Source organism: Eucyclogobius newberryi, unplaced genomic scaffold (assembly GCF_026437365.1).
Source record: "Eucyclogobius newberryi isolate DKJ021-1_F unplaced genomic scaffold, fEucNew1.0.hap1 SCAF_5, whole genome shotgun sequence".
Taxonomy (NCBI): domain Eukaryota; kingdom Metazoa; phylum Chordata; class Actinopteri; order Gobiiformes; family Gobiidae; genus Eucyclogobius; species Eucyclogobius newberryi.
In genome coordinates this window covers 30,784,449-30,810,016 of record NW_027316167.1, presented here as the reverse complement: position 1 = coordinate 30,810,016, position 25,568 = coordinate 30,784,449, and the positions used below count along the sequence as shown (strand labels likewise).

At 44.5% G+C, this 25,568-nt stretch overlaps 1 protein-coding gene across 1 annotated transcript in view; it reads right to left on the bottom strand.

The window, feature by feature from the left end:
• Positions 1-10,418: 10,418 nt before the first annotated feature.
• The window catches only part of bnc1 (basonuclin zinc finger protein 1), a 31,966-nt gene continuing 16,816 nt past the window's right edge, over positions 10,419-25,568 (bottom strand). The window contains exons 2-5 of the mRNA XM_072464749.1: positions 24,119-24,221; positions 22,407-22,642; positions 16,373-18,267; positions 10,419-11,333 (exon numbers count right to left, since the gene is read on the bottom strand). Of these exons, the coding sequence (XP_072320850.1) occupies positions 10,553-11,333; positions 16,373-18,267; positions 22,407-22,642; positions 24,119-24,221 (3,015 nt within the window). The 3' untranslated portion in view covers positions 10,419-10,552. The remainder of the gene's footprint in view (positions 11,334-16,372; positions 18,268-22,406; positions 22,643-24,118; positions 24,222-25,568) is intronic.

The window sequence follows — 25,568 nt, the reverse complement described above, 5'->3', positions numbered from 1 at the left end:
TCCCCCCCTTTACTTCATGCAACTCCTTCAAAATATTGTCATAACTTCTCTGTTTTCACAAAGTGTACCCCAGAATATTCCTTCACCCTACGATGTGTACACTTTTGTAGTACTTGTAGTTGCGGTGTAATAACGTTGTTTTCCTTACATTGTCTTTCGCTTGTGATGATGACAAAACACATCTTTTCAAAGCAGTTCTATTAAGACACTTTCAGAGAAGCTCACACAAACGTTGGCCCTCATGTGGAGAATGGAGCAGTGTATTTTCAGGGTAAAGTTTCTCATAACAAGCAAAGACTTTCAACAGTAAAAGTTTGCTCTTCGAAGTGACGGGACGAGAGAGGATCTTTTGTGCGAGGCCTGATCTGGGTTCAATGACAACTTCAACTCCATTCTCTCTGTATAATACATTTATACTTTAGAAAATGTTTGATGAAGGTCTATTCAAAATGTGAATTCCCAGTCTTGGCCTCAGACCTGAAAATATTCACTGTGGATTTGAAGTCAAACCTGTGACTCTAGATATAAGGTACATCAAATATAGTCAAATTTAAAGCTGATTTATTACTAATTACATAAACTATGAACAGGATTTGAGCCAAATTTGGGTTGCCAGTTCCTACAACTAAATCCAGTTGGTTTAAACCTAAGCCCAGCACCTGCAGACAACCATTGATCTGTTTGAGATCACTGAGGCCTGTGCAGATCCAGTGTCGAGCTAACGCGGTGCTAAGATGTGTGCCCGACTTTACCTCAACTTGCTCTGACGTCACGAGTAGTTGGAGCAGTTGCTTGGCCTCGTGGATGAGGTGAAAAGGGCGACATGTCGGCGGAGAACGCACTGGTGATTGCTCTGAGTTCTGTTCTGTACAAAAGTGCTCCTCCTTCATCAAAGCAGCGATTTACTTTAAACCTGGTCAAATGCCTTGTATGTGAGATCGTGTAAGCCCAATAGGAACGTTCATTAAAGAGGGCATTTTTAATAACGCTCTGTGGATGATTTGAGGCAGTTCTCGGCTCTTGTCTTCTGTCGACACTCGTACTGCAAGTGTCACCTGTGAAACACCTGTGTGTCTCTGTCTGCAGGTTATAGCTCTGGCAACACAACTACTGGAGAAAACAGGATTCCTCAAACATGCATGAATCAATCAAATTACAACTTCATGTAAACCAATGATGAGCAAATAGTGTTGGAAAATGCTGGTGCCAGAGTCAGGACTAATCATGGGGAATCTGAGTTTCAATTTTATTCTGCTAAAATCTGGAACATTCTTCCTGAAGATGTGAGACAGACTTCTACTCTGACAATGTTCAAATCTAAGCTAAAACTGGTTTTGTTTAGCTGTGCATATGACTGGAGGGATTTTCTTCTCTTTTTGGCCTTAAACTGTTTTGTGATTTTCTATCATGTCTTTTACTTAAACTATCTGACGGAAAGCCAACCTTAAAATGTCTTTAAATTAAAAGGTTTCTTTAGAGAAACTCTTTACAATTCTAAAACTACTATTTAGACACAATTACAATTGAACATGTTAAAAAAACATGCTGGACACAATAGCCCATTGTCCAAGCGCAGCTGCATAGCAGGTGCCTGGGGAGAAGGGTCAGAACATACGCTGGTCAGATGGTAAAGTCCAGGAAGAGCCTGACACACTGATCAAGAGCCAGTTTTATATATATATATATATATATATATATAAATGTTTTTTTTTTATAATAAAAAAAAGAGCCAGTTTTAACACTAAAAGCGTTGGTCAAGTTTTGTCTGGGACAATTAGTTTAATGAAAGCTAAATCTAGGGAGGCACAGATGAGAGAGTCGTCGTAAAAGATACAGGTGCTCAGTACAGACTTGTGCAGAGGCAGATAGCGCACCAACGTCTAGGGATGGTCAAACATGGGAACGAATCAATCTAAAAGCGATGTGCCCATCCCAGAGACGCCTGTCATGCTGGCAATGTCAAATAAATATGGGAAAGAGTGTCTGGAGTGTCTGCCAGGGTGGTCCAATAGATTCGGGCGGATCACTAAGCACTGACAAAATGTATGATTCATGTCAGTAAAATGGTTAAATTGAATGAATGTCATGTCTTTGTGATTTGAATGCATTTTTCCCTGTTGTGTGAAGCACTTTTAATTGCCTTGTGTAAGAATCGTGCTCTACAAATAAACTTGCTCATAAAAGCATAAAGTCTCCTTTAAATGCTGGTAAACCATCTTTGTTTGTAGTAAACAAACCCTCAGTATTGTATACTACTCAAAATAGTGCTTGTAATAGTGGTGTCAGGATAAACCATCACATTTATAAAGCATATTCATTTCCACACCAGCTTTAACCTTTATTGGTAGACACGGTGACCCTTATATAAACCAGGAAACAAGTCTCTAAACCCGTGGTCAAAGGGCCTTTTTCAAAATAGTGGCACACACACTTGGATCTTTGTGGAGGCAGCGGCGCGATCGGCTCATCTCGGTCCAACGCCGGATCCTGTCGCCTACACAACACTCGTAGGACGTCCCGAAATAACCCACACCCCTTTACGAGCGTTCTCAAGCACTCTCCCGCCACTTGTTTCCGCTAATGTACAGTAGATACGACGTGGGCAGCGTTATTCAAAACTCTCTGTGGCGCTGTGTGAGTGACACTTGCTCCGATTACGTAAAATATATCTTTCTTTCTTTTTTAAGCGGTGTAGTCCTGGCCGTTTCTGTGCGCGCCCTTTGACCCCGCGCACCAGGGCTGTGCGGTTAATGCTGCTCTTCAGTTTAGTAAGAGCCTTTGTAGTGGAACAATGGAGAGGGGATTTTAAAGCTATGCTAATTCTACCACTCAGATTCACTGCTATCTCATTCTACCTTATGAAGAGCGATGGTGGCTCTTCAGGGAAACACTGCTGTTCCAAAGCGACCGTCGTGTGTGATCCTCGGTTACACCATTCAGACTGTGATTTGATTTGAGCTTTGTTTTCTGGGCTTATCCATATCAAACAACAATGACACAAAGTCTTCTCTATCTGTACAAATACATTTTCGAAAGTGTTCAACATTTTTCAAACGTAAAACTAAAGTCGTGATTGTTGTGAATTTAAAGGAATATGACAAGTTTGTGGAGCAAATCCAGAACAAAGAAACAATTGTTATTTCTTTCTAAAACAGCGGCGTGAAGATGTGAGTCGACGTTTCAACCTTGAAGACTCGATCTGCTGCCTCATCTGCGCCTTCACCCGCCTTCACCCGCCTTCGCCCACCTTCACCCACCTTCACCCACCTTCACCCACCTTCGCCCACCTTCACCCACCTTCACCCACCTTCACCCGCCTTCGCCCACCTTCACCCACCTTCACCCACCTTCACCCACCTTCGCCCACCTTCACCCACCTTCACCCACCTTCACCCGCCTTCGCCCACCTTCACCCGCCTTCGCCCACCTTCACCCACCTTCACCCACCTTCACCCACCTTCACCCGCCTTCGCCCACCTTCACCTGCCCCTTCACCTGCGCCTTCAACCGCCTTCGCCCACCTTCACCCACCTTCACCCACCTCCACCCACCTTCACCTGCCCCTTCACCTGCCCCTTCACCTGCGCCTTCACCCACCTCCACCCACCTTCACCCGCCTTCACACGCGCCTTCACCTGCGCCTTCAACCGCCTTCGCCCACCTTCACCCACCTTCACCCGCCTTCGCCCACCTTCACCCACCTCCACCCACCTTCACCCACCTTCACCCACCTTCACCCGCCTTCGCCCACCTTCACCTGCCCCTTCACCTGCGCCTTCACCCACCTTCACCCGCCTTCACACGCGCCTTCACCCGCCTTCGCCTACCTTCACCCACCTTCGCCCACCTTCACCCACCTTCACCCACCTTCACCTGCCCCTTCACCTGCGCCTTCAACCGCCTTTGCCCACCTTCACCCACCTTCACCCACCTTCGCCCCCCTTCACCCGCCTTCACCCACCTTAGCCCGTCTTCGCCCGCCTTCACCTGCGCCTTCACCCGCCTTCGCCCACCTTCGCCCGCTTTCGTCCGTCTTCGCCCGCCTTCAACCGCCTTCGCCCACCTTCACCCACCTTCACCCGCCTTCGCCCACCTTCACCCACCTTCACCCACCTTCACCCACCTTCGCCCACCTTCACCCACCTTCACCCACCTTCACCTGCCCCTTCACCTGCACCTTCACCCACCTCCACCCACCTTCACCCGCCTTCACCCGCGCCTTCACCCGCCTTCGCCTACCTTCACCCACCTTCGCCTACCTTCACCCACCTTCACCTGCCCCTTCACCTGCGCCTTCAACCGCCTTTGCCCACCTTCACCCACCTTCGCCCCCCTTCACCCGCCTTCACCCACCTTAGCCCGTCTTCGCCCGCCTTCACCTGCGCCTTCACCCGCCTTCGCCCACCTTCGCCCGCTTTCGTCCGTCTTCGCCCGCCTTCGCCCGCCTTCACCCACCTTCACCTGCGCCTTCAACCGCCTTCGCCCACCTTCACCCACCTTCACCCGCCTTCGCCCACCTTCACCCACCTTCACCCACCTTCACCCACCTTCGCCCACCTTCACCCACCTTCACCCACCTTCACCTGCGCCTTCAACCGCCTTCGCCCACCTTCACCCACCTTCACCCACCTTCACCCACCTTCGCCCACCTTCACCCACCTTCACCCACCTTCACCCGCCTTCGCCCACCTTCACCCACCTTCACCCACCTTCACCCACCTTCGCCCACCTTCACCCACCTTCACCCACCTTCACCCGCCTTCGCCCACCTTCACCCGCCTTCGCCCACCTTCACCCACCTTCACCCACCTTCACCCACCTTCACCCGCCTTCGCCCACCTTCACCTGCCCCTTCACCTGCGCCTTCAACCGCCTTCGCCCACCTTCACCCACCTTCACCCACCTCCACCCACCTTCACCTGCCCCTTCACCTGCGCCTTCACCCACCTCCACCCACCTTCACCCGCCTTCACACGCGCCTTCACCTGCGCCTTCAACCGCCTTCGCCCACCTTCACCCACCTTCACCCGCCTTCGCCCACCTTCACCCACCTCCACCCACCTTCACCCACCTTCACCCACCTTCACCCGCCTTCGCCCACCTTCACCTGCCCCTTCACCTGCGCCTTCACCCACCTCCACCCACCTTCACCCGCCTTCACACGCGCCTTCACCCGCCTTCGCCTACCTTCACCCACCTTCGCCCACCTTCACCCACCTTCACCCACCTTCACCTGCCCCTTCACCTGCGCCTTCAACCGCCTTTGCCCACCTTCACCCACCTTCGCCCCCTTCACCCGCCTTCACCCACCTTAGCCCGTCTTCGCCCGCCTTCACCTGCGCCTTCACCCGCCTTCGCCCACCTTCGCCCGCTTTCGTCCGTCTTCGCCCGCCTTCGCCCGCCTTCACCCACCTTCACCTGCCCCTTCACCTGCGCCTTCAACCGCCTTCGCCCACCTTCACCCACCTTCACCCGCCTTCGCCCACCTTCACCCACCTTCACCCACCTTCACCCACCTTCGCCCACCTTCACCCACCTTCACCCACCTTCACCTGCCCCTTCACCTGCACCTTCACCCACCTCCACCCACCTTCACCCGCCTTCACCCGCGCCTTCACCCGCCTTCGCCTACCTTCACCCACCTTCGCCTACCTTCACCCACCTTCACCTGCCCCTTCACCTGCGCCTTCAACCGCCTTTGCCCACCTTCACCCACCTTCGCCCCCCTTCACCCGCCTTCACCCACCTTAGCCCGTCTTCGCCCGCCTTCACCTGCGCCTTCACCCGCCTTCGCCCACCTTCGCCCGCTTTCGTCCGTCTTCGCCCGCCTTCGCCCGCCTTCACCCACCTTCACCTGCGCCTTCAACCGCCTTCGCCCACCTTCACCCACCTTCACCCGCCTTCGCCCACCTTCACCCACCTTCACCCACCTTCACCCACCTTCGCCCACCTTCACCCACCTTCACCCACCTTCACCTGCGCCTTCAACCGCCTTCGCCCACCTTCACCCACCTTCACCCGCCTTCGCCCACCTTCACCCACCTCCACCCACCTTCACCTGACCCTTCACCTGCGCCTTCACCCACCTCCACCCACCTTCACCTGCCTTCACCCGCGCCTTCGCCTACCTTCACCCACCTTCGCCCACCTTCACCCACCTTCACCTGCCCCTTCACCTGCGCCTTCAACCGCCTTTGCCCACCTTCACCTACCTTAGCCCGTCTTCGCCCGCCTTCACCTGCGCCTTCACCCGCCTTCGCCCACCTTCGCCCGCTTTCGTCCGTCTTCGCCCGCCTTCGCCCGCCTTCACCCACCTTCACCTGCGCCTTCACCCGCGCCTTCACCCGCGCCTTCACCCGTCTTCGCCCGCCTTCACCTGCGCCTTCACCCGCCTTCGCCCGCCTTCGCCCGCTTTCGTCCGTCTTCGCCCGCCTTCGCCCGCCTTCACCCACCTTCACCCACCTTCACCCGCCTTCACCTGCGCCTTCACCCGCCTTCGCCCGCCTTCGCCCGCTTTCGTCCGTCTTCGCCCGCCTTCGCCCGCCTTCACCCACCTTCACCCGCCTTCACCTGCGCCTTCACCCGCGCCTTCACCCGTCTTCGCCCGCCTTCACCCGCCTTCGCCCACCTTCACCCGCCTTCGCCCACCTTCACCCACCTTCACACACCCTGCTCTGCTCTGATAGGCCGAGCTGAGCCTGTCACAGCTCAGCCTGCTTGTTTTAAACTCCGCCTCTACGTGCAGCAGTTTAGCTGGTGCAGCCCTCCTTCACCCCAGCACCACTTTTACAGTCTCTTTTACAGTGTCTGGGCTGTGAAGCTCCTGCGCCTCGCTCCTCTGGGGTCGGTGTCAAAGCTCCAAAACAAACATATTTATATAAATCTGTTGCATAGATATTGGTTGTATTTCATTCATTATCTTCCCACGCGTATCATCTTTATTTGAGTCTCTCCAGTTTGAATATCCCATAGAATTATTACATATTCACGGGTTTCAGATTCCTGTTAAGGAGATAGTTTGTCCCATAAAAGAAAATATATAATTTAAAATGGCTAATCTCTGTGGCAAAGGTCCTATTCTCTCATCGCTCTGAATCCTGCCCTCCATCTGAAATGGTGACAGCAAATTCCAGAACGTGAACGCCCCACAGATCATTTTATTCCTCAAACTAACCACTTATATTGTAGGATTTGTGGCTCCAACCAGTTTTGATTCAATGATCTGAAAGTCAAACCTGACCCAGGGCGGCTGTGGCCACTAAAGTATTGCTTAATGGAGAAGTTTGTTCAGATTGTCACGTAATATAAATCTGATATTGGTCTCTCTAATGTTGCACCGTGACAAGGAAGATGTTTATCTGGTTCTCCTCTAATACAGCACTTTTTAAATTGTAGTTAGACATAATAGAACAAACGTTTGAATTTCTAGTTACTTTCAAGCTCTTTTTGCCCATGTTATAACTGTTTTCCTGTCTCATTCACCCTCTTGATGTTGTATTTAGATCGATTCATACGCGTTTGAGTCATCTTTATTCTCCTGTCGACATGACGACGTTGCACTGACGATACTGACATTTGGAACTCCGATCTTTGATTCATTCTGTGATTCAGCCGAGTTCCGTTCCATTGCAGCAGTTTTCCACCGGGAAGTCAGCTGATTTGTTTCTTTGTTTACGTTTTTTTATTAATTAAAGCTGGAACTTAAAGTGTCCAAAATGTAAACTTTTTAACGAGCCAGTGAATAGGCTGAGGCTTGTAAAACATATGGCTCTTTATTTAATTGTATGGATACTGTGACATTAACTCAGTTGGACACTTATCAACATGTGAGGGGTGTTTATGCTCTTTTTTTCAATATTCCTCTCATTTTATTTCATTCAAAATAAAATCAGAACAGAAATACAACATTTTAAACCACAAGACAATGTCCATTTATTTGTAAATTAAAACAAAACTAACAAAAAAACGAACCCATAAAGCTAACATTAGTGGTGATTTCATTTATACTGGATATTTTTTGGTCTCTTTGAAATAAAAAAAAAACCAACATTATTCACATATTGTACATTAATAAACAGGGCGTGGCTGTGCTCTTGTGTTTGGGGCTTCTTATAAATGGCCTCTGATTTGGAATGGGACTTTTCAGTGTTGGACTTATTCACAGTATATCACACAGACCAAATCTCTTCTGTCGCAAATTTGATGTTTCTGCCACATTGTTTTTTTAAAAAGTTGAGTTTTGGCAGATTGTCACATTAAGTTGCAATTCAAATCATGTCTGTATTTCAGTGTCATGAAGCGGATGTAATAATGACTGAAGTGGTTTGATTCCAGCTTGGACCAATGGCCTGGTGTGTTCTTGGACAAGACGCCTCCCCCTTCTTTCCTCTGAGTGTGTGTAAGTAAAAGCTGATGGTCGGAGAGGCAGATGGAGCAGATTGGCAGCCTCAGGGCAGCCTCAGGGCAGCTGCGGCTACAGGAGTGAATGAATCATTTGATCAAACCTAATATTAAACACAGTATTTTTAAGGTTTGATAATTATTCTTTGTACTCCCAAATAAAACCTCAGTTGTTCTTATATTATCAGTTCAAAATGGATATTGTTCATTTCAAATCTATTCCTCTTTCATGAAATTACGATTAAATCAATCATTTCAGTGACGTGATTAAGTGGCCTTGAACAAACACTGCAACAGCGCTGCCACTGCACTGTTTGCATTCTCCATAGTAACAAAACATAGTAACAGGAACAGTTGGCGCAGATGATTATTGCGGCAGGAGAAAATCTGAAATTTGAAATGTCCAAACCTAAAGGAAGTTTGTTCTTCAGTCTAACCAACAAGAACAAATATGTTGTTCTTTAAGTATGAATTTGAACCAGAGTGTTTGGTTTGTTTGTTTGGTGGGTTCCGGTTATCAATCTTTGTAGGAAAAGTACTGTATTAATAAAGTTTGATTGATTGATTGATTGATTGAATTTGAATGTTTTTGTGGAGGAAAATGTCACAGACTGAACGTGTTCTCATTACCACAGTTCATTCTTCATTCAGAAGTGAAAACTGTTCTTTAAGCTTACTTACAATCAACAAATGTACTTTTTTGAACCAGCAAATGATTGATTACATAATATGATCAGAAAATGTTTAGCAGAAACATCAAAGTGTCAGAGAGGGCTGGACAGAGGCGGAACGTCTCCAGTCGGTCAGGAAACTACACAGTAAAACAAGAGCGCGTCAAGTTTTTTTTCCGTAAGAGAAGAGATTTTGCACCTCGATCAAAACATGAGATTTATTTACAAAACGCCCACGCGGCATCAATACTGTGGTCACAAATTGAGCATAAAACGAGGGCTATTTGATGTAATACTGCATACCCCTTACTCTTTATAAGGGAAATTTCTGTACAAACCTGTGAAATGGCAAAATCTTTGGTCAAAACATTGGCAACATCCAAAACAGGACAAACACCGTACAATAAATTATCGATCACAACACGTAGATCTTCAGCCAAAGAATCTGATTCATTTTGTTCAAAGAAATGTCGATGACACTTGCAGAAAGTCACTTCAAACTACTGAAATTCCAAAACACGTCACATACAACCGACCACAGGGAGGACGTAGGAAACAGAAGCGCTCACAACAGAAGTTTGGACCACACGATGACAGCGGGATGTAACTGGGCTTGAAGGCAAACCAACAGTTAGTTACTACGGTTTTAGGTCGTGTTTGGGTCAAGAATGTATTTTTTAACAAGTTACAATAATCATAATACAATCATAAATACAGAAAAGTATGAGAATTATTCAAGCTGACTCTTTGAAATGAGTGAAAAGTTGTTAATATTGTCACACGGCATGGATCAAGTGTACTTTTTGGCACTGTATAATGTTTTAAATTTGTGTATTTTCATTTTTTCCAACCCAAAAACTCTATCCATAGTGATTTGGAAGATTTTATGTTGAATTATGTCAGCAGTTTGGATGAAATGTCTTGATCCTGATACCTTCTGGTCTGAAGGCGAATGCTTAAAATCTGTGCCAGTGTCACTGCCAAAGAGTTCATAGAATTTTTTAAAACTATGTTACAAAATTCTGTTATTTTATCCTTAACAAGGGAATTTTATGCAAATCAATCAGTAAAAACACCATAATTAACCCAGGAGAGGTTAAATTACTTGATTGTCATTGAATTTCTGGCCTTTTATCACTATTTTTCCACGTAGTTCAAAATCGATAAAGCCATAAACAATGTTCTTACATTATAATGAAATCCTATCTAACGGGTAAATATCTTGATCATTTTCAGTCTCACGTACAGTAATGCCAATATGAAATTTGAGATCGGTTTAATTTTGAATTCAACTTGATCAAAAAAATGTATAAAAGCTTAGAATCTACGTTTTTACTTTCTATTTTTATGAAGAAATATAAAAAAAAGTGCTGATCGGTGAGCCTTTGTATCGGTGCCCAGTAACACATTATCATATAAAACATACAAACATTAACATTTAACACAATAACATCCCATATTTTCAGTCACGTTTCCAGTCTCTACTCTTGGTCCATTTGCGGCCCTGAGCTCACAGCGAGGTTTCTGTGTAGATTTGGGTTTTGGCTGTGCCTGTTCCGACTGCGCACCGACGAAAACGAAGTGTCGCAGCCGGGCACCTTGCACTTGTGGAGCAACCGCAGATGCACCGTTTTGTAATGCGCTCTGAACGTGCCCTTGTTGCTGTAGACCTTTTGACACACGTGGCACGTTATGGGCGACCCCACGCCGTTTGCCTGGGCCCCACCTCCCGTCGCCCCCTGTCCCGCGCAGTTCACGGCCATGTCCGGCGACACCAGCTCCTGACTTTTACCGTTGATGCCGTCGCAGCTTTCGTCGCTGTCCCCGATCGGCACGGCGTCCAAATCTTCCATCCCCTCGTCGCTGCCAGCTCCGTCGGAATCCCACGAGGACCTGGCGCTGCCGCCCCCCCGGACCGGCCCGAAGGAGGACGTGCTCAGATCGAGGACCGCGCCGTCTTCACCGCCCGTCGTCCCTTCGTCCAAATTGTCGCGCGACGGGGAGTTGCCGATGCCGTTTGCGATGCTGGAGAGTTTGCTCATGGGGTACACCAAGCCCATTCGGTTGTGGCCCCTGAATATGACGGAGGTCTGGCTGCTCGGGTCCCGGGACAGAGGGTCTTGCGGGTCCAGCGGGTCCGGGTGGGAGTCCAGAGCAGAGTCCCGGTCGCGGCAGAGGGACACGGGGGAGAAGCGGCCGCTGGACGGGCTGTAGGTGTCTTTGGTCAGGAGCTTGTGGTGGAGGTTCAGGTTAGAGCTGTGTCTGTGGACAGAGTTAGAAAAGGGAATTTAGTCTGGTTTTGTCCAATCGGCCCTGAAACTGCAGAGATATTAATCATAAACCTGGTCAACAAATCTGCAATCTGACAGTTAAACAGCAAATTCTGCCTCACTTCAGCTCAATTTAAAACTATAGGATTTCTGGAAGGTTGTGATGTTGTGAACACGCTATTAAAGTGTTTTTATTGCTCAAAACCACCTTGACAATCATTGTTCCTGGCCAATAAATAACATTTCTATGGAAACAAGCAGGTGGCTGATGCTCAGAAAAGCTACATAGTGCACCTTTAATCCAACACATTTGTACCAGAGTGAACCATTTAAAATCATGTTAGTTTGTGTTCTAGCTCGATTTTCTACTGTGAGAATTTGTTGGTGTAAAAATGTTACACTGCCATTCAATATTGATAGTTGATGAATAAATATAAATGGTGGTTCATAGAGACATGTTGCCTTGCAGACTCTGAAGACACTAAACTGTATTCTCACAACACAAGAATCAATATCTGACCGCGCTGACCCGACTTAATAACAGCTGCCGGAGTTTTACAAAATGTATGCTGTTTCTGGCACAAAACACGACGTCTCGAAGTGTCTCTGCACTTTCTGAAACAGTGGAAACTAAACGTGTGTGCACATCAATACATTATAACACTGGAGAAAAATCTATATTTGTCAATTCAATGAGAAAACAACATTTTATAATTTATTTATCTAAATATTTCAGCACTTCCCACGACTGCGAAGAGCTGATGTTTTGACTCAGAAGCAGCACAAAATCCAGTAAAAGTCCTGCAGCTGTCATAGAAAGTCAGGTCCGCGCTGTCAAGCATTGATTACATTTCCAAGCAAACATTTTTAAACCGTTGGAAAATATAGCACATTTCCAGTGAAAGGAAAATGTAATGTTGTGCCAGAAATAACTGATTTGTTTACAATAGAAAGCAAATTGTCACACACTCGGTCAAAGTGCTGAAAACTTCACTACTTTAGATCATTAGAGACCACATAATTACCACAAATACATAAATGATTGATACATATTTTACCCTGAATGCACTGAATCAATACACAATCTTTATCTAGAGTACTTTTCGGACTTTAAGCTGCTACTTTTCCCCACACTTTGATCCCAACATAATAGATCCACGTTTGCGGTCATTACAAAGGTGCGTTTAATTTATAGATTTGACTGGCAAATGGCCAGCGGGGGGCACTCTGGCAGGAAGTGCAAGCGTTTGACTCACTGTAGAAGGATAGTGGTCACTGTCAAGGGGGCACGTCGTGTTTTTCTATATTTTAAGCTTCAGAATGCTGTATTTTATTACAATTAGACTTATATTCACGGATGAATTAGACTTATGGAGCGCGAAAAAAAGGATTATACGGGTCTGCAGTCTAGAACCTGTCGCATTGAAATGAGACTTTCCTGTGCATCACTACCATGGACCATATTTCTGTTTAAATATAATAATAATCACATTTCCATAAACCAAGATTTGTATTTTTGTTTGAATTGTGTTATGTTAATGTAGACAATATTATCAATAAATGTGCTTTCATACTTGCATCAAAATAATACGAAATATCAATGATGCAAGTCAATAATTTTTTCAAACATATTTTTATATTTGACTGAGAAAACCACACCCAAACTGACTTCACGTATCACTGACTCTGCTGTAATTCTCCTCTCCTTCTCCTCATCCGTCTACATTTATCATTCCCGTTGCACTTTCTCTGGAGCGTCTTTGGCCGTGATCCAGACTTCAGACGAAGGAGCAAGAGTCAAACACAGAAACACAATGAATAAACCATTAGCAGCCGTAGCCTCTGCATCGGCTGCACTGCTGCTGCATTTAGAAGCCGTTTGGAGTCATGTCGGACCTCACGATAACTGTTGTGGCAAACCAGAGCAGAAGCAACAAACCGCTCGTCCCACCAAACCACAAGTGAAACCTGAGGCCTCTTACAATCCAGTGCTGTGGGTCTTTGTAAAAATCAAAGTGGTTTTACAAATTATGTTGCTTGTTTGAGTCTGGATAATCTTTCGCTGACATTATTATGTTCAGCTCGTCTCCACAAGAGTTTTAAAGGGCTTGTATCTGCTTTTTATGTGTACCAAGAAAATGCCCTTTACTCCACTGTATACTGAAGTTATTTGTGAAAAAAAAAGAATAATAATGATAAAGGAATACATTTTGAAAGGCATTTTTGTTGGATCTAGCCTCATGTTTGTCTTTTCTTTGCATGTAAAATGCCTTTGAGTGTCCAAAATGTATTATTATTATTATCATTTTATTCATTTGTATTTATTACTATATTTTTTATTTTTTATATTTATTTTATTTTATGTATGTCTTATTTCCTCTGTATTTTTGAGATGGAGAACTACTTGTTTCTCTGTCATGGTTCAACGTCAGAGAGAAAGAAAGTGGGCGTGGCTGCGTCATTCTGAAACATGTTCTTCAAAATTGGCCCTTTAAGTCAGGAACAAATAGTATATAGTATTTTGGAAACAATCTGTTATAAAATATTGCTCTTTTCACTGTTAACTATTGTTTGTCCTTCGTCATGTACTACTAAATACAATTAATAAGTATTTAATAAAAATATAAAAACAAACTTACATGGAAAATCTTCTAGGACAGATGTGTTTCCAGCTACACTGCGGTGCCAAAGCTTTCTGCGTTTGCTTCTCATCAATCACCTCTCAATCCATCAATAAATGCATTCTCTATTATCTGATTCTTCTCTCCGTTTCAGCTACATTCTACAACCATCAACTTTCTATCTCATTTTACTTACTTTAAAGTCAATTTAGCCGAAAATGTCTCCCTTTAGCTTGTAATAAGTGCTGTTAAATCATCTAATCATTTACACAGGTTTAATAATCATTTGCTGGTGTTAGAATTAAGGTTAAGGTTAGTGTTAATGATTAGTGAATGATTACTTAACATTTATAAATGATTTGTAGATATAGTTAATAATGGTTCATTTTTTGTTCATGATTAGTAAATTATTGTTTAACATTTATTTATTATAAAGTGTTACCCATTTTAATACCTTCAAAAGCCTAAATAAAGCATGAAATAACTTAATTTATATTGAACAAACGATTGAGAGTGTCTCACCAACACCGTTTACGGTGCGGGTGGAGACCTGCTGACCTCGACTGGGGATGTCGTCGGACGGTGGAAGGAATACTTTGAGGATCTCCTTAATCCCTCAGTCACGTCTTCCGAAGAGGAAGCAGAGACTGAGGACTCGGAGGCTGGCTCATCCATCACCCAAGCTGAAGTCACTGAGGTTGTTCGCAAACTCCTCGGTGGCAGGGCTCCGGGGGTGGATGAGATCCGCCCTGAGTACCTAAAGTATCTGGATGTTGTAGGACTGTCTTGGTTGACACGTCTCTGCAACATCGCGTGGCGTTCGGGGACCGTGCCTCTGGACTGGCAGACCGGGGTGGTGGTCCCTCTGTTCAAGAAGGGGGACCGGAGGGTGTGTTCCAACTACAGAGGGATCACACTCCTCAGCCTCCCGGGTAAGGTCTATTCCAAGGTACTGGAGAGGAGAATCCGACCGATAGTCGAACCTTGGATTTAGGAGGAGAAGAGTGGTTTTTGTCCCGGTCGTGGAACACTGGACCAGCTCTATACCCTCCATCGGGTGCTCGAGGGTTCATGGGAGTTTGCCCAACCAGTCCACATGTGCTTTGTGGATCTGGAGAAGGCTTTCGACCGTGTCCCTCGGGGTGTCCTTTGGGGGGTGCTTCGGGAGTACGGGGTCCGGGGCCCTTTGCTCAGGGCTGTCCGGTCCCTGTATGACCGGAGCAGGAGCTGTGTTCGCATTGCCGGCAGTAAGTCAGACCTGTTCCCAGTGCATGTTGGACTCCGCCAGGGCTGCCCTTTGTCACCGGTTCTGTTCATAATTTTTATGGACAGAATTTCTAGGCGCAGTCGGGGGTCGGAGGGTGTCCGGTTTGGGGACCACAGGATCTCATCTCTGCTGTTTGCAGACGATGTTGTCCTGATGGCTCCATCAAACCCGGACCTGCAACATGCACTGGGACGGTTTGCAGCCGAGTGTGAAGCGGCTGGGATGAGAATCAGCACCTCCAAATCCGAGGCCATGGTTCTCGACCGGAAAAAGGTGGCTTGCCCTCTCCAGGTGGGTGGGGAGTCCTTGCCCCAAGTGGAGGAGTTCAAGTATCTCGGGGTCTTGTTCACAAGTGAGGGAAGGATGGAGCGTGAGATCGACAGGCGGATCGGTGCAGCGGCTGCAGTGATGCAGTCGCTGCATCGGACCGTTGTGGTGAAGAGGGAGCTGAGCCGAAAGGCAAAGCTCTCTATTTACCGGTCGGTCTACGTTCTGACCTCACCTATGGTCATGAGCTTTGGGTAGTGACCGAAAGAACAAGATCGCGGATACAAGCGGTCGAAATGAGTTTCCTCCGCCGTGTGGCTGGGCGCTCCCTTAGAGATAAGGTGAGGAGCTCGGTCACACGGGGGGAGCTCGGAGTAGAGCCGCTGCTCCTCCACGTCAAGAGGAACCAGCTGAGGTGGCTCGGGCATCTGTTCCGGATGCCTCCTGGGCGCCTCCCTCAGGAGGTGTTTCAGGCATGTCCCACCGGGAAGAGGCCCCGGGGAAGACCCAGGACACGCTGGAGAGACTATGTCTCTCGGCTGGCCTGGGAACGCCTCGGGATCCCCCCGGAGGAGTTAGAGGAAGTGTCTGGGGAGAAGGAAGTCTGGGAGTCCCTGCTCAGACTGCTGCCCCCGCGACCCGGCCCCGGATAAAGCGGCAGAAGATGGATGGATGGATGGATTTATTAAGAATAAATCAGCTGCAAAGGTGCATTTACATCTACTTTATTCTTTAGACTTTATTCTTTGTGTGTTTATTACTAATTAAGTCTTTGTTCATGCTTTATAAATGCTAATAAAAGACTTATTATAAAATGTTACCTGAAATGTAACATTAAAACCATAGGATACGACCTAAACGTCTCACACGTCTCACCTGTCTCTGCTGCGTCGCGATGGGAAGGCGGCGTTGCACCCGTCCACGTTGCACAGGTGCATCTCCTTCAGGTGCACACTTTGGTAATGCATCTTCACGCTGTACGGGTTTTTGAACGTCTTGCTGCAGATCTCACAGTGATGCGGCGTTTCCGAATTTTCATCCAGAGTCGAATCGGCAAAATCTTCAAGTTCTTCATCTTTTTCAGCGTCTACGTTTTGGGGCGAGTTCCCGTTGGTCAGGTCGCCATTGTTCCACTTGTGCTCTGAGATCTTGTGCGCGGTTATTTCGTCGCGTTCATCATCGCCGTTCATGAAGTTTTTCTCTGATTTCTCAAAGGGCGACGTCGCACAAGTTATCACTCCGAGCTCCATTTGCCTGCCGTTTAAATTGTCCCCCAAATTCTGCTTGTCCATATCTTCAAATTCCATTTTTCTAGCAAATATGTGATTGTCAAAGTCCTTGTCGTGTAACATCTCGTCTTCAGAGCTGCTTCCTTTGTCCATAAGTCCATCATTCAGCTCCATTGTCTCTTTCTCTATCTTAATCGGCATGCTTGATTTACGTGATTTTTTCTTTGGTATGGGGTCTAAAATGCACGGCTCTTGCATCGCAGTTGGCTTCACCGGCACGGACGACGACAAAAGTGGCAGCGATGGCAAAGTTCCCGGCGTATTCGCAAGTTCCGCTGGCGTCACTAAACTACGATAGAACGGTAACACTGGTTGAACGGTTTTCAAATTCGGAAACAGTATCCCGCTCTGCCCCATGCTTGAAAACGACGTGTTCAGCTTCGAGCCGTTGTCGAGTTGGCTGACCATGTAGCTTGGCATGGACTTGTGATTGTCTGAGATCGGACTTCCGTAATCGTTCCGTCTCTCCTGCGAACTCTCATCCGCCGACAAGCTGCCGCGCATGTCCTTGTCCCTGTTGTTCCTGTTCATCGGCATATGCAGGCGGGGATTGGGGTTAGCGCTGTGACGATTGCGGCTACGTAGCGAGCTGAAGACCATGTTGCAGCCGTCGATGGTGCACTTGTGTTTGATTTTGAGATGAACGGCGTTGTAGTGGATTTTCAAAGTGCCCTTGTCGTAGAATGTCTTTTCGCAAGCGTTGCAAAACACGCGGCCTTTCTTCAGCAAGCTCAGTCCACCTGCTCCTACGCCGCCGTTGCTTGTCATAATACCGCCTCCGCTGCTTGGCCCGTTTCTATCCAGGGAGCGTATCTTTCCCTCAGGCGACATCTGCGCTACCTCTGAGCTCATTGAGGGTGTGCAGGGTGTCGAGGGCCCATCTGAGTAGTTATCACTCGCAGAAAAATCCTCAGGCTCTATTTTTGTGGTTGCGCTTCCTTGGAGACCGTCCAAATGTTTGTCGGAATCCAAATCGGAACCGAACGTAGCGGAGCCGGACCCCAAGAGAGTGCTATCATTTGCATGCGAAAATGTTAGAGAGTTCTCCCGTGCAAGGCTGTCCCGGTTTGCTTCGTCTCGCCTTTGGTTTTCCGCCGTCCCGCGCTGCTGGTGTTGCTGGAGCATGCTATTTTGCGAGCCTAAAAAGGGAGTAGGTACCGAGCCAAGGAGTTGAAAAGGAAGCATAAACGCCATGCTATTGATGAAGTTCTCGAAATGGTGCATGCTGTTGCCGCTGAGCTTTTCCACGTTGGTGGTGGTCAGGTTCGCGGTGGTCCGTGGCGTGTTGCGCTCGATGAAAGTGCGGATGTCGGAGTTGGTGCGCGTGCTGGGGACTAAAACGGCCTGGCCCTCCTTGTCCTGAAGCGCCATGAGCTCCACAATGGATTTAGTTTCTCCAAAACGAAGGAACTGCTGCAGAGTCGCGATCTCCTCTTCGAACGTCATGATCGCCCAACGGTCCAGAACCTTTCCAGCAATATCCTGGAACAAGACAAGGAAACAAACTCATTTTTATCAAACGGTTGCCATTATTATTGATATGGAAGATTGGAGAAGCGATGTGTAAGACTAATACATCTTTGGGAGACATTTGGTGTATTTTTCTGTCCATAAAAATGACAGATTACGCGATTTCAATTCAAAGGAATACACGTGACTCACAATACCTTATTTTGACACCACAATGCTTTTTTTTAGACAATAGACATTTCCAAAACAAAATAACTGTACTTTCTTTATTTTATTATGTCATCTTATATAAGTTATAATAAAACTTAAGATCATTACAGAGGCAATTTTATCGTATTTATTTTTAGTATCGAAACTAATGTCTGATTTTAGCCATTTTTGACAAACCATGTGCCATTAAAACAATTTACATGTACAATTACTTATTTTAAAAGCAATGTCTGAAGAGATGGCAAAAGGTAAATGTGCACCATGGGCCAAATACTATTTAAAAGCTTATTGGTTCGATTTATTTTGTACATAATTGTTCAAAAAAGCGGATGCTAATTTGTTCCACAAGAACTTTACAGAAGTTTCAACTACATTGTGCCTGCCACTCTCTCGTGACTCCTAATGCTGGTCAGTGGACTTTTAATTTTCATACTTGTCATACTTGGAGCAATGGTCAGAGCTTGATAAAATCACATCCTTGGCAAGCAGCGCAGCATTTAGTTTCCCAAAGGACAACAGAATTTCACCGCCACAGTCACTGAAAATATTCATGTACTAAAATAACAATTACCTCCTCTTACACACAACTTTGCTTAGAAAAATCCTTGCCTGTGCCAGGGGACAGAGCAAGGTTGCCCGCTCCCGTGTGAGCAGGCGGGAGCGTTCAGATCATTAGTATTGTGCGTGTATCCCGGTCCTCATACATATTCAAACGGGGGCTTTAGATGACATAACCCATGAAGTGGAGTGGCAGCGCGGCTAAATAAAGGAATCAGAGTTAGCATTAATTGCAGCGGGCAGCCCGGCGTTTCATCTCTCAGGTCGTTCCTCTTCATTTGAATCACTGGAGTTGGCCGCCGTCGTGTCGGAGACATACGCCCTGGTGCGCTCATTTAGCTTCCCATCACATGGTATATAGAGGCACAAGCAACGCGTGTGTAAATACAGAAGCGTGTTTTCTCAGTAATATAATGATAGAAAAACACTGCATTGACTTTGATGTTTACTTGTGTTTGTTCATGAGTAAAAATCTGCTTTGAAAGTGACATAAGTTTGTCTATAAAATGCACTACGTAACGTTTCTGGTGAAGGGTTTGGGACATGTTTGTCTCTGTGAATTTATTGCAAGGATTTTCCTTCGTATGGCATTAAACGTATTTAATGTGAATTGTTATTTGATTGGGATTTTATAAACAACATTTTTAAAGACTTCATGGAATTGTAGCAAATGGATTTGAGCTAAGTCAAAGCCTGCATTTTGATCATTGTTGCAACATTTCTGTCTTTCACAAATAAGTACAGGCTCATAAAGAATTAGATGATTTTCTGTTTTGCTACTGTGGATTCATGATTCAATATCCTGTATAAGGGTAACACTTTATAATAATTACACTTTCTTTAGTCTTAATAAAGCATAAACAAAGACTTAATTCATTCACAATGAACAAAGAGTTTATGAAGAATAATTAGGACTTTGTAACTACTTAATAAATACTCTAACTCCTAATATTCAAGCCATTGCTAAGTTTGAATCATTTCCTACTAAACTATTTGTTTCATTAGTCATTGAGTCTTTGTTTATGCTTTATTAATGACGTTAATGTGTTTTTATGTTTTCATTTATTTACTTAATGTGACTTACACTGTATTGTGTTTTTTTTAAATGTGTTTTTAATGTTGTAAAGCATTTTGAATTGCACTTTGTACGAATTGTGCTCTATAAATAAAATGTGATTGATTGATGGATAATTAAGCTGTAGTTATTATTATAAATTTGTTCCGATTTATGCATTAAAATGATCTAAAATACTATCCAACTATTGTAAGCCACTGATTTATATTTATAAAAATCACACAAAATTTTAACTGCAACTCAGCATATATGATAAACCAAGAACAAAATGATATTATATTGTCAATATTGATTCCAGATTTATGTCGGTAAAAATGCACTCAATGCATTTGGTGTGAGGCTGGACTGAAAAATGCTTTTACTTGTAGATGAATATGAGTGAAATGAAAACATATTCCAACAATACCGCTTGAGTAATCACATTTTCTTCACTGACCAGCACACAAGGCCGTACACGGATCCAAGCGTCCACGTTGGAGTTTGTGATCAAGCCGCTCCTCTCCGCTTCGCCCGGCTCTGATCACATGTGAGTCGGCCGTCTTTGAACAGCGTAACCACGTTTAATATTTGATCACACGGCATCCACTGAGCGCCTGTCGAGGATTCTGACTCCGCGCTGGCCATTAGACGAGCTAACATGAATTAAACGCGCCCCAACCGGAATACTTGATCGTGTGGTAATCGGGAGGAGGGGGAAACGCACACACACACACACACACACACACACACACATGCAGACTGCGCCAGACTCAAGGCCGGGCAGCTTTTGGCGCCATCATTAGAGGAAATCTCAAGTAAAAACATAATATTTACAAATGTAGTCCGCGCTGCTCGGAGATGGCACGGAGCAGCAAAGTGGCTACATCTCGCCCCAAACTCCCTTTTCGTCAAAAATTCCTTCAGTCCCTCCCTCCGGCTCGACCCATCGCTCATCAGGAGCGTCCTGTCGTGAACTAAATCCCCAAAAAAAGCCAAAAAGTATCCCTCTGGTTTTTCCCTTTGAGATAAAGCTGAGTTATCTGTGAGTTTATTTGACTATGAAAGTGTTGAGTCCTTGTGTAAACCAGGTGAGCCTCAAAGTAAGATTGTTATATTATTATATTATTATTATTATATGGTCTCGTTGCAGTGTGAAGTGATCGAGTATCAGATTACAGCCTATTTAATTTGAAGTAAAGGTCTGGTGACTATTTGCTGGTGAACTGCTTTTGCATACAGTAATTGGCAGCAATATTCTTTTATTTGCACATTGGGCAATAAAATCTCTATAGTATATAAATAGTACAGACCCTATCATTAAATTACCCTCCATAGTACTGCACTGTCAGGGCAAAATCACACTGTTGCTTTTTGTATTGCACTGGAAATTAAAAGTAACTATATTGTAAAAAAAAAAAAAAAGACTGTATAATATAGTAATTAGGTGACTTTTATACACAACAAAAATACACAAATTGTATAAGAAAACACATTAATACTAAAATGAATGAATGAATTAAATATCTGAATGAAACACTATGACCAGAAGGTTGGCAGTTGGATTCATGTTTCTTATTGCCATTGTGTTTCTGGGCAAAACCTTTCAGTCACTCTTAATGAATGGATGAATAAATGAATGATAAGTAGTCATAAAGGTCATTATAAAAAAAAAAAAAAAAATACTGTTTGGTTGCAGCATGATTGAGCTCAGCAGCAATTCAATTTCACAAAATGTCTCTCTTCAATCTTTACCCACATTTCACATTGTTGCTATGTCCAATAAAACCTCCTTCTCAGTGTCGGGCAGTAACTGAACACAGGGACCAAAAATAAGTGTTAGGAATGGTAATTTAGAGTAACTGTACCGGAATACAGTTACTCTTTTGTTTGGTGGTGTTCAGAACACAGTTACTTTTCTACATTGTGGTATTTGATCTTGAAATTGATTAAATTTAGACTTTGAGTTGCATTGAATGGAAAACACTCTTATGGTTTTCCTTTTAATCTTATAAACAAATGCATAACAAACAGCAAAAAAAAAAAAAAAAAAAAAAGCTATTTTAATCCAATGCCGTTTTAATACTATAATATAATGCAACTCTGTATGAAAGTATGTTACTAAATGTATGTTACAGATAATGTTACTAAATGAACTTCCATAAACCCTAAACATTCAGTATTCTCTATTTAAACGCAAAGTATTCTCCCCATCGCTGCTCCTTCTTGACGCAACTATTAATACCGACTTCGTAATAACAATGCGCCCTACAGGAATAACTATGTATTACAATTCTTCCTCTCCGTGCAGCCCCGTCCCGCATCGTCTTACCTGGAGCACGTATCCTCGTATGTAGTCCTGCAGGGTCCAGTCCAGCGCGTTGAGGATCTGGATGACCTCTTCCTGCTTGAGGACGGAGAAGAGGCGGTCCAGCAGGATTTTGAGGCGGATGGGGATGGCCTGGGTCCCGTAGAGCATCAGGCTGCAGATATCAAAGACCACGTTGGAGTGCACGATCTCCACTTGGCTGCTCTGGTACATGTGGTGCACCTTCAGCTTGCTCAGGGCTACAGCAGGAACAGACAAAAGCATGCAAAGAGAGACGGGATTATACCAAACGGGCCGAGGAGGGGAGCGGCCCGGCACGTCCCTGAGGCTGCGCGCTGGGACGGGAGACGGGACGGAGCACGCGGGGACAGAATGAAAAGATGTCAAGTTTTAAAAATGCATGAGGTGACCAGAGGGTGAGGGGAGAGGGTTCAAAATGTGTGCAAAACAAGAAGGAGAACAAACTTTTACTTCTTTGAGCAAACACTGTTTACTGTCTCTTGGTCACCAGCTTCACTCAGGAAAGTCATTCCTTTTTGGTTTTAGTCAAGGTTTTAGAGTTGAAACTATAACGCATCCAAGACACCCAAAGTCTCACAGTTATTTTATTCAAATGTGCTTTTAAAGTGCGTCTGACTGGATGGACGAGTCATTAAACTAAAATGCAGTCAAGATAAATGTTTTAAATGTAGCTAAAGATTAAACACATGTTATCCCAGAATAATGTATAAGCAAATTTATTTAGGTGCATAATTCTACTTCCTGTTTGTAATTGATCACATCACACCAGGAATGTATAATGTCACCATTTTTTTAATTTGACAAATAAAAATATATGAGAGCGACTTCATTTTGTTGAATTAGTGTCAAAAAATGATGCATAAACTTTGGATGGAATGAGTGTCCCATGTGTGACGTCACTTCCTGTCATTGGCTGCAGATTTTTCAACTTTTCTCCACAAATACCTAATCAATTGGTTTATCGTTTATATGAGCAACAGGTATAACACACACCAAATAAAGTTAGAAAATCATGCCTTTAAACACATTGCGTTGCTTGATGTACCGTCTGTCACAGGTATAAAGCATTAAAGCCGCTCATGGGACATTCAGAATGGTTCTGCGAAAGAAAGGTTTAACATTTCTAGTCCTGGTTTAGTCCTGTTCCAATCAGGGCTGCACGATATTGGACCTTATTTCAATAAAGCTGTTGAAGATCCTATATCATGCTATTTTTCCAGTTTCATAGTCTACCATTGATGAAAATAAGTGTAAGCCATTTAAAGTAACACAACAACAACAACAACAACCTGGAAAGAAGAGCTGAAAGCAGCGTTCTGATTGGCCGTGCTTGAGGCGGACCACGCAATTTTCACTTCTCCAGGTGAAAAAAAAACCTGCTCTGAATCTGAGCACTGAAAATGAATGAACATTGTGCTAGAGAGCCAGGAACTATTCAAATATATTTTAGATACAATTTTTGCGGTGTGAAAATTAGGTCGCCAAAACATAATGTATTACAAAATAAATGCCTTAATTTAATAGTCAAACTGCATCAAAGTGGTTTCGTTCCAGGTTTTGTGTCAATTTGAACGTGATATGTGTTAAAACGTAACATTTATAGTGCATTCTGAAAGTAAGACACGCTGAACGTCATTGTCCTCCAGCTCTTTCTAACAAACCTAAATAATGAAGCAGTCGGTGCAAAGACTCACCGTGAGCGACCCATCCGTGTTTGCAGTTATCGCACTGTCTCCTTTTCAGCTTTCCCGGTTTGAAGCTGTCACAGTTACAGTTCACCAACGTGCAGCAGATCGCCTGAGAACGCACAAAAGACAAATAAAAGACCATTTAGAAAAGACAGTACAGAGAAACAAATGTACTTTTTTTTATTCTTCTCACGTAGAACTATCAATTAATTATGCATCATATGTAAGAGACGCAGGATTACATTATGTGAGCAGAGGTTGCAGGGACTTTAGCAATTGTACAGTCTTATTTTTGTGTATGTAAAAGATTAAATTCAAATGTTTTAGCCTGAAGTGTAGCAAAACGACTTCTTATAAAAAACTCTTCTTTTTGTGTCATCCTTATTTCACAAAGAAACCAGACTTGGCTCATTCTTAACTTCTTTTGGAACGTTGGGTCCTGCTTCTGCCCAGGATGAGATGGAACAGGAGGTAAAAAGGCACGGTTACTATGGTTACTAGTATATACAAACAGGGAAACGATTCTTCTTATCGCCACCGAGATGTTTTTAAGAATTCCGTGGTTCTAGACTTAATTTCCCATTCATCGTCCTCGTAGATTTTCAAAACGTTCAAATATTAAGAGTTTAAAGCCACAACGAGACTAAACCTAATGTCCAAAATGTAAGACCTAAAACTATTTCCATAGATTTCTTGTTTAGAAAGTTTCAGAAACAAACAACTTTGATTTTTTTTATGAATTTCATTTTTTGAGAAAGTCTATGGGGAAAAGGAATGGGAAATTTACTCTCTCAACCAGCGGTGTCACTGTTGAGCTCCATATGGCATAAAACATATCTATCTTCATGAAGAAAAGCAGGTGACGCTACTAGGACAGGATACAGGTCTGGTCTGTGGAGAGGCGAGTGGGAATCCCTGTTTTCAAATGTGTTTTCAAAGTGATAAAAGCACCTGTATTTTTAAAAATGCAACATGAGTAGATACAGTACACCCAATGTCTATGCTTGGGTCTGTATTATGATTTCAAGATACAATTTACAATTTGTTTTAGATCTACTTTATCAATCCGTCTGATTCTCCCTAAAACGCCTGACTAAGATTTCTCAAAATTCAAACTGAAGTTGTTCCTGAAGCTGGGACTCTGCAGTTTGGGCCTCTGGTGTCTGATTTACTCTGATATGAAGAGGAAACAAGCTCTGCCCAGAGGAAAATCTTATTTCAAATTCCACCTTGGTTTATTTGGGTAAATGTATGAAGGATTAAAGCTGTTGTAGGAATTTGTTTGGTTTGGACAGTTTATTTGGACACAAAGCAGAAGATGATTTCACAAAAAATTGGATTTAGGTACTTTTAATAAAGTAAAACCAATCCAGGCCAAATGTCTATATAAGGCCTATTTTATTATTATTTTTATGATTCTTTTTTTTTTAATGGGTTCGGAGTTCAAACCTTTTCA